Source organism: Gorilla gorilla, chromosome 15 (genome assembly GCF_029281585.2).
Source record: "Gorilla gorilla gorilla isolate KB3781 chromosome 15, NHGRI_mGorGor1-v2.1_pri, whole genome shotgun sequence".
Lineage (NCBI taxonomy): Eukaryota > Metazoa > Chordata > Mammalia > Primates > Hominidae > Gorilla > Gorilla gorilla.
In genome coordinates this window covers 32,144,532-32,153,418 of record NC_073239.2, presented here as the reverse complement: position 1 = coordinate 32,153,418, position 8,887 = coordinate 32,144,532, and the positions used below count along the sequence as shown (strand labels likewise).

General features: G+C 43.3%; 1 protein-coding gene across 1 annotated transcript; it reads right to left on the bottom strand.

The window, feature by feature from the left end:
- Positions 1–2,545: 2,545 nt before the first annotated feature.
- Positions 2,546–5,458, bottom strand: CMA1 (chymase 1). Its single transcript, XM_004055028.4, has 5 exons — positions 5,371–5,458; positions 4,550–4,700; positions 3,663–3,798; positions 3,222–3,476; positions 2,546–2,852 (listed from the first exon to the last, which is right to left on the bottom strand). Exons 1-5 carry the CDS (start codon positions 5,426–5,428, stop codon positions 2,709–2,711), a joined length of 744 nt encoding a protein of 247 aa, XP_004055076.1. The 5' UTR covers positions 5,429–5,458; the 3' UTR covers positions 2,546–2,708.
- Between the last annotated feature and the right edge of the window lie 3,429 nt (positions 5,459–8,887).

Here is an 8,887-nt window from a genome sequence, read left to right as displayed (position 1 = left end):
TCACTGATAATTGTAAATGGGCAGTTACAACAACCCAAACCTAACAAATGCAAAGCAACTAACAACTCAGTCCCCTCAGGGTAGAGGTCTGGGTCACTCCATCAGACTACAGCACAGACTTACTGAACTGCTAGATGGTTGTTGGGGGGCACCTAGAGTGGGTGGTGGAAGTGAGATGCAAAATATCAATTAGGACTCTAGAATCAGCTGTGGCAGTGGAGATTTCCAGGAGATTGCAATTGGCCATTGACACCAATTGCCAGGAAAGACTGCTCACTAACCTGAGGGAACACGTAGGGCTTAGCTTCTCTGGTAGCTTCCTGAATGGGCTGAGTGACGCGACCTGGAAATGGAAGGATGCTTTGTTCCCATGCAGAAAACCCTGAGCAATGGAATTCTGAAGATGGTTATATGTGCTTATCCACTGGTGGAGCCATGAGTGGTGCTGCGTCCTCAATAGTTAGAATACATGGATGGGGCTTGGAGCCAGCATAAAGACAAAATCAGAATAGCTATTAATCCCATCCTGTAGAGATAACCCCCATAATTATTTTGATGTAATTACTTCCAATTTTTTCCTGTGCATATATAAAATATATAGCTACAAAACTGAGATTCTACTATAGGAAGATTTTCATATTGCTTTGTAAAAGCATTACATTATATTGAATATATTGAATTTTCTTGAATTTTTCCATACTAAATGTTTTTAACACAAATTTTCATGAATTCAGAGTATTCAATCGTACAAGTTTATCATAGAAGCTTTTCTCCATGTCTGGGATTCCAGATTTTTGTTATTAAAAATGCTGAGATTCAAACTATCACAAGGACAAAAAACCAAACACCGCATGTTCTCACTCATAGGTGGGAATTGAACAATGAGAACACATGGACACAGGAAGGGGAACATCACACACCAGGGCCTGTTGTGGGGTGGGTGGAGGGAGGAGGGATACCATTAGGAGATATACCTCATGTTAAATGAAGAGTTAATGGGTGCAGCACACCAACATGGCACATGTATACATATGTAACAAACCTGCACGTTGTGCACATGTACCCTAATACTTAAAGTATAATAATAGAAAAAGATAACCAAGAAAAGAATGTTGAATTTATAGACAGCAATTGTCCTTTTTGTAGAAAAATATTGAGCTCCTGTATTTCAGGTTAAAATGGCATGTCAATTTTTCAGATGAAGTAACTGAACATATCAAGTAGTATCTTTAAGTCACATAGCTGGTAGAAGACTTGAAACTAGAAACCAGAGCTGAAATGAAGTCAAAAATTCTCACTTTGGTATGGTTTCATGTTTCTGAAAAAAAAAATCAAGTGCATTAAAAAATTTTTCTGATATCTAAGACTATGATAGAAATTTCATATGTATATATGTGCGTGTATGTGTGTGTGTATAATAAATCACTTTTTTAATACCTTTGATATATTAAATGCAAAGCAGAAATTATTTGGAAGATGAAATATATAGGAATAAATTATAAAAAGTAAAAAAAATAAATAAAAATGCTGAGATTAAAATTTTTATACATGAATCTTTGTGTGTGTCTTTGATTCTTTCTTAAAGACAAATTCCCAGCAATAGTTCACTTGGCCAAAGGTGTTCAGCACACCCTCAGAAATGATGGGTGTTGCCAGCCTCAGGCTCTGGCTGTCCTGTCCCTGTCCTGCCCTGTTTTCTCTCCTCCAGTCAGTCTCCCATGACAAGGGTTTGTGTTGAGCAAGCTCTAGGTTTTGGTCTTCTTGCTGGTTTGGGTGAAGCCATTTGTGGATGGGTGTTGCTCACGCAGACCTTGTAGTGCTATCTCTCCTCTAATCTGCTTTCAGTATCTGTTTGGTAACAATGAGTGTGTGGGAGGCAATCTTCTCTGCATATCAGATGAAAGCTTCACAGAGGGAAGATCTTTTCTTATCGATGTGGGCTATGAGGAGGGCCCTGTGTGGCATCAGCTGCCTTCTTTATATCATGTATCTAAACCATGGTCTTCAACAAAAGAGAGCCAGTGGTCTTCAGAGAAAGACAGTGATCTTTCTTTCCTCCTCCCTCCCTCGCCTAGGGACATTTAGCAATGCCTGGAGACATTTTGGTTGTCACAACTTTGTGGTGGAGAAGGGGGTGTTGTTACCGGCATCTAGTAGGAAGAGGCCAGGGATTCTGTAAACATCTTATATCTTGTTTATAATTCAAAATGTTCTTAGTGCTTCTGAATATTACTAAAGATAAATCAGAATTGGTATAGGGTTGATGATTAAGGCAAAGAAGGATTTGGTGTCTTTTCTTAAGCTGGAAATATGGATCCTGCCTTTCCAGGGAAAATCTCTTCTTTTTCCTCATTTTTTTTTCTTCATTAATTCCTCTCTATTTCTCTCTCTCTCTCTCTCCCCCCCATACACACACACACACACACACACACACACACACACACACACCCCTTCCAAATCCTTGGGTACTTGGGCTGGGAATCAGGTCGCTATGTGCAGGGAGAAGAGAGCAGCAGAGAGGGGACACACACTCACGACTAGAAGCTGTGTCTTCACTGAGGTTTATTGAGAGTTCTGTGACCTGTAGGATACTTCTGGAGGCTTAGGGTTGTGGCTGAGAGACCAAGGGTAGACCAGAATGAGTGGCACACACTTTGCTGCTCAGGTCCAGTTCCAGCTTCCCTTTAAGGCTGGCTCAGGATCCAGGATTAATTTGCCTGCAGGATCTGGTTGATCCAGGGCCGGTAATGGGAGATTCGGGTGAAGACAGCAGGGGGCTTTGCATCCGACCGTCCATAGGATACGATGCCCTGGGCCACCCCAGCACACAGAAGAGGGCCCCCAGAGTCTCCCTGTAGGGGGAGGAGAGAGAGAAGAAGGTGAGCCCGGGAAGTCCTCCACTCCTGTCTGCCAGCCAGCTTGGAGTCACAGTGAGACCTAAAGTCAGACCCAGGAGGTGGAGCTCCTGACTTATACATCTAGTTCTGATGCCCCTTCTTCCTTTCTTGGGACCGTCATCCACATTCTCCACATCACCCCATGCCCGCATTGCAGTAGACTGGAATGGATGGTCAGAGGCTGTCTTGGGCCATGGGAGGACAGGCAATTCCTGTGATGCCCACCCTGTCACTGGCTGACAACCTTCTGACCCCATCTCCTTCTAAGAGCATTCTGGTCCCTCAACAGTGAGTTTTGGAGAGGAAACCTAGTTGGAGGATCACCTTAAATGCAGATTTTGTCTTCCTGGGATTGCCCACACACAGCTGAAGATTGTGGTCAAAGTCTCTGAAGTGGCTGCAGGCCTGGGGATCCATGAGTCTCAGCTTCACCTCTTGCAGAGTGTCTGAGCCCGGCTTCAACACACCTGTTCTTCCCCAGCCAGCCACCCGGCACATTCTCCCAGGTGGGACAAAGTTGAATTGGGATGGGAAGGGGAGTGTCCCCACGGCCAGGGTCAGGCTGGCTTTCTCCTTCAACTGTGAAGGGAATGAAGGACTGTCAGTCCTCGAAATGGGCTCTGGACAGTTGGAGGTGATCAGGGAGGGACAGGGTGAGTAGCTTCATGTTATAGCCAAGTCCTAAGAAAAATTCAGGGCAATGAGGACCTGAAGGAGAAGCTTAGGAGAATGGGAAGTGGAAAAGGAGAAGAGAGGTGTTGTCACCTTTAGTAACATGATATCGTGGTGAAGAGTAGAAGTGTTATATTTTGAATGACGGAATTGCTTTATAACCTCAAGCTTCTGCCATGTGTCTTCTTCCTCTGTTATGTTATGGGCTCCAAGGGTGACTGTTATAGACCTGTTGTGAGGAAGAAGGAAGGAAAAGGAGTGACAGTGATGGCTTGGGGTTTCTTCTGAGGTGAGCTCATTCTGAGAAAAGAGGACTAAATTCTGTCACTGGGTCACCGGACTCTACCCATCTCCCTTTTCATGGGCCACTTGTGGCATTTGAGGGCTCAGGCTTTACTCGTGAAAGAACTTTCTCAGGAAACAGACACAATTTCTAGGACCCCTGGAATTGCTGGGGACTGAACAGGCCAGGGAGGACTCAGGGGACAGGGTTCACACTTCCTAATTCAGGGAACCCTGCATGAGGGCCAGCCCCTGAAGCAGGAGATATCAGTTAAATGGGAAAGTGGGGGTCTCATGTAGACCCTGTTCTCTGCCTCCCATAAAATGATGGGTTCAGGACCCTGAGAACTAGAGGCCAGTGTTCTTGAAAAGGCCATAGAGGAAGTGGCCCTGAGACTGGGTGGGGCCCTGAAAAGTGAGCCGTGTGTCTTGAGTTGGGTAGGGGTGAGGGGTGCTACTGCAACAAGAGGGACCTTGGACAGGACCTCCTTTTCCTCTGAAGGGGAGCTTAGCTCACAGTGACTGAGGCTCAAGGAACTATTCAAACACAGACTAAAGTCTTTCAGCCCAAGTCTTCCCTCTCCTGAAAGTTGACAAGACCCAGGACCCCCTCTTCAGCCCCCAGTGCAGGTGTATCCCTGGTTGCTACTCTGGTTGTTCATCTCCCATTTGGAGATAAATAGACCCTGTTGTCTCACCTTCCTGCACAATGAGCAGCCGTCAGCACAAAGTTCCGTCTTATCAGGAAACCACCACAAAATTTTGAGGGACCGTTGGAAGTTACAATTTCCAGGTAGGCCATGTAGGGGCGGGAATGTGGCTTGCATTCTGTGCCCCCGATGATCTCCCCTGGAACAGAGCACCCCAGGGTTTGAACACGGCCATAGATACTCTCTCCAATGAATGGACAAATTGGGTTAAAGCTGAGCTAGGCTTCCCTGGAATCTCATTCTCCCCCTGTGTTCCGCCCATCTTCCCTCTCCTGTCTGCTGTATTTTGTATCTTTCCCCATCCATAACCTCCCAGGTGAAATCTCATTCTTGCCTCTGCTCCATTCTGATGTTTTCATCTCAGACTTCTCCCACTCCCACCTTGCCCTGGCCCACCCTCCTCTGTCTCTGCACAGGACCCGCTGTCCAGTTTCCTGTTTTAGATTTCTCCATAGCTCTTGAGCATGGTCACAGAGTGAGCAAGTCACAAGGTAATGGGCAGCCCTGATGCTCAGAAGATTAAGAGGACATGTCTGTTTTCCTGGGGATACCCCTTTTCCTTCCACTTGCTCTGGGCTTTTCTACAATTGAGGTGAAATTCCTTGTTCCTGGGAGCTGTCCTAGGCTGTAGAGAATGGCAGTGGGTGGGGATGGGGTGGGGTGGCACGCATCCCAAGTGGAAATTTCCCTCTGGGACCCTTGAAGAGAGATCTTGGAACCCTGTTTAAGAGTCAGCTATTTTCAGACTAAACATCTTTGTTTCAGGAGCTGATACTGCAGATTTCAGAGGGAAGAACCCCGATACTCACCAGCTTCAGCTCTGGAGCAAAAGAGAAAGAGCAGCAGGGGGAGAGGAAGAAGCAGCATCTTCCCAGAAAGGCTGCCTGAGCAAATGCTGGTTTTCCTTTCCAGTCTTGGGTTTTATAACTCCCAGCAGGCAAGAGAGGGGCAGGGCTTGTAACCACAGGAACTGCATGGTCACGTTTTCTTCTCTCACTCTGAATTGGCTGTTTCTGATCAGAAGGTCCCCCAGAATCACCCAGTGTTTTTCTAGAGAGGAACTTGAGCCCTGAACTCCCAAGTGCTGGCTTCTCAGATGTACCCTCAACTATGGTGACTTTTCTGGAGTTGGGGGCAGGAAATGGAGGGACCATGTTTTTCTTTCCCAATTAGGGCAGCTTGTGAAAGGCCCACTGAACGTTCAGTGCAAAGACTTTTATGGCTAAGGTCCATAGTCAGAAATGCATATTGCAGAGTCCCAATGCATGCACATATGTATGTGTGAGTATGTAAGCACAAATTAAAGGTTTCAGGAAACAATCTTTATCTTAACCATGTGCAATGTTCTCTGTTAGTTTCCATTCCACTCCACTCCACTCCATTCCACTACATGTCAAAACTTGAGCAACAACCCCACTTAAAGGATAATTCCTTGTAATTTGAAAAACATTGACCTGGATCTCTCTCCTCCTCTGAACCACATGTTTTTGACAGAAGAGAGATCCAAGGAGGGTAGATGTGGGAAAAGAACAGACCCTAGGACAGAATTTTATGCAAAGAGCAATTGGGATTGGAATTAGCATTTTCTGAGAGTCTAGGCATATCATATATTGTCACAACTCTTAGATATATTATTACTTTCACGGCAACCCTATCAATATGTCTTACCATTATGATCATTATCTTGTCATGATAGTCAATTTTTTAAATCAGCTATCATAGCTTATGGTTCAGAAATAGATTTTCCTGATTCCAAATCAAGGTCCCTTTCTGCTCTAGCACTAGAGAGAAATAGAGGAATAGAGTCCTGCCAATGTGCAGGGGAAGTAAAGATGTAGAAGGGTGTTTGCTCCAGAGAGGTTGGGGTTTCCTACTGTTGCATTAAGAATCAAGCTTTCCACAACAACCTGGGGACACACCATTACTGTCACTTTACAATTGTAGAATTGAGACTCAGACACATTAACATGACCAAGATCACACACCTTATAATATCAGAAGTGGGTTTCAAGCACATAGCTTTTATTTTCCCTGGACTTACAGAAAGCAGTCCACATGGTGGACTGTCATTTCTCTTGGAGATTTATAAGGCATTTGGTTCAAAGACGGGGATGTGTAGTGTATAAGTGCCTTTCCCAAATCATCTCACTATGCCCTTGGTCTCAGGTTGGGCTTGTGACCAGAGTGATCCACTCCTTAGTATATATTGGCCAGGTCCTCTGTTGCTTTTAACTTAATTTCCCAAGTTCTACCTACAGCTCTAACTCTCTCTAGAATAAGACATTTAAACACATTCCTAATGTCTTTTCAAATCTGGTCTTCTTAAGTGTCCTTGTACCACTTTCTTCACTCTCTCGGGGGTTGCCAGAGAATACTCAGAATGCCCAGTTAAATTTGTATTTCAGATGAACAACAAATCATTTTTTAGTTAAGTATGTCCAAATATTGAATGGGACGTACTGATACTAAAAAATTGTTGTTTATCTAAAATTTGAATTTAACTGGAATCCTGTATTTTTTATTTGCTAAAGTTGGCAACTCTTCTCTGGGCATTCCACCATTAGCAGAACAGAAGAGAATCCGGAGCTGGAGAACTCTTGTCCTGTGGTCTTACATCAGTTAGACCAAAAAATCAGAGGCTTAAACAAATCAAAGCTGTTTGCTTTCACTGATGTAATGAGAAATTGAGAGGCAGGTAGTCTGGGGCTAGTATGACAGCTCCACAGCATCAAGATTCAGATCCACCAAGACTTAAGGTTTGTTCCACCTGCCTGGCTGAGGGTGAGGAAATGGAATAGGTATAGCCCCAGTCAGTGGACCAATTTCAGAAACGAGGACTGCACTATCTGCTCACATTTTCTTCTTTGCTTTGTCATATGTATACCTGTGTATTTTAAGAGATTTCCTTTTTCTCTTTCTTCTTCCCCCTTTGGTTATTTTATATATAGCATGTTGGTAGTGAACTTTATGGTTTAGGGTACAGTTATCAAGTTGGGAGACTAGAGAATATCAAATTGAAAATGTGACCAAACTATTGTTGGAGCTGGTATCACCTAGAGACACAGTACTTGAAGTTAAAAGCAGTAACTGTTGAGACTGGGTTATTTCAGTTCTGCTGAGTCAAGCCTAATTTTCCTTTATATAAAAGATAGTAAAGATTATGTTCAGTGTGATAATTTTTGTTCTTGGAAACTTTAAGTGTGGCAAAAGAATGAATGTTGATGTTGAGCAACACCAAGTGATGGATTGTAGTGGACATTTTCCATTTATATGGCTCCTTAATGTCTCTGGAACACCCTTCCTGTATTAGAGGAATTCCTAATGATAACTTTGCCTTACTAAGGTAGAATCCACAAACTTCCGTTCCCAGTTTCTCTTGCATTTAGGTCATGTGACTTAGACTCTGTTAATCAGATAAAGGGGTGTACAATTTGACTTAGAAGGGAGTAACATGAGGGAGCTATTATCATGTGGAAATAATTCTTCTAGTGAGGGTGACTGGCAGAGGGGTCAGGGTTTGTGGAAATAATTGATGATTCAGATATCCAATGCTGCCTAGAATGTTTGGGCCAACCAAGTGGTAGTAGGACCTTTGCTGCACAGTGTTATGGTGTATTTTGGACATTGCTTCTGGCTAGTTTGACTCTAGACATAATCCTACAGCATCTTGGGAAGCAGCTGTTGAGTATGTATAAGAAAGGACTTACTAACAATCTGTTGTTATAAAATAAATGTGTGGTTAGTGGAAGTAAGTGATTTCTCTTTGTGGCAGATACTCAAGTAGAGGTTGAATCAAGTCTTGATTCACAGTTAGTAGGACAGAAAATTTGGGCCTGATGTAGAAGCACTGGCATTTAAATAATGGCAATGATTCCTTAGTAACTATAATGCAGAGGGATCATTCCTTCTCTGAGTTTCCGAACATTGTATTAACTGTGCTATTATTCACTTTGACATTTAAGGCATGCAGTTTGCTCTGCAGTTAGATGGGGTGAGTTTGAATCTTGGTTCTGCCACTTAGCTATGTGTCTGAACTTAGGAAAAATTTTAAAGTTCTCAGCCTTAGTTACTGCATCCATAAAATATGAAGAATGATACAGTACAAGGATTTTTTTGAGAATTAAATATGATGCTCAATGTGAAATGCTACATGATTGGTTCTTGATAAATGTTGGTTTTATTCCTTTGTGTTTTACCTTGTGCTGCCGTATCACCACTTGATGGATAATTGATAGATATATCCTCACTGGCTATAATTTTTTTGATGAAAGAATAAATCTTATACTTCCTCTAAATTCTCCTAAACACATTACAGATTAACATCCC

Excerpts from the sequence above, each read along its gene's own strand:
- CMA1 (XM_004055028.4), bottom strand. The coding sequence starts at position 5,428 with ATGCTGCTTCTTCCTCTCCCCCTGCTGCTCTTTCTCTTTTGCTCCAGA. Across the intron at positions 3,477-3,662 it reads ACGATATCATGTTACTAAAG|TTGAAGGAGAAAGCCAGCCT; the intron begins GTGACAACACCT and ends TTCCCTTCACAG. Across the intron at positions 2,853-3,221 it reads AGACAAAATCTGCATTTAAG|GGAGACTCTGGGGGCCCTCT; the intron begins GTGATCCTCCAA and ends CTCCCCCTACAG.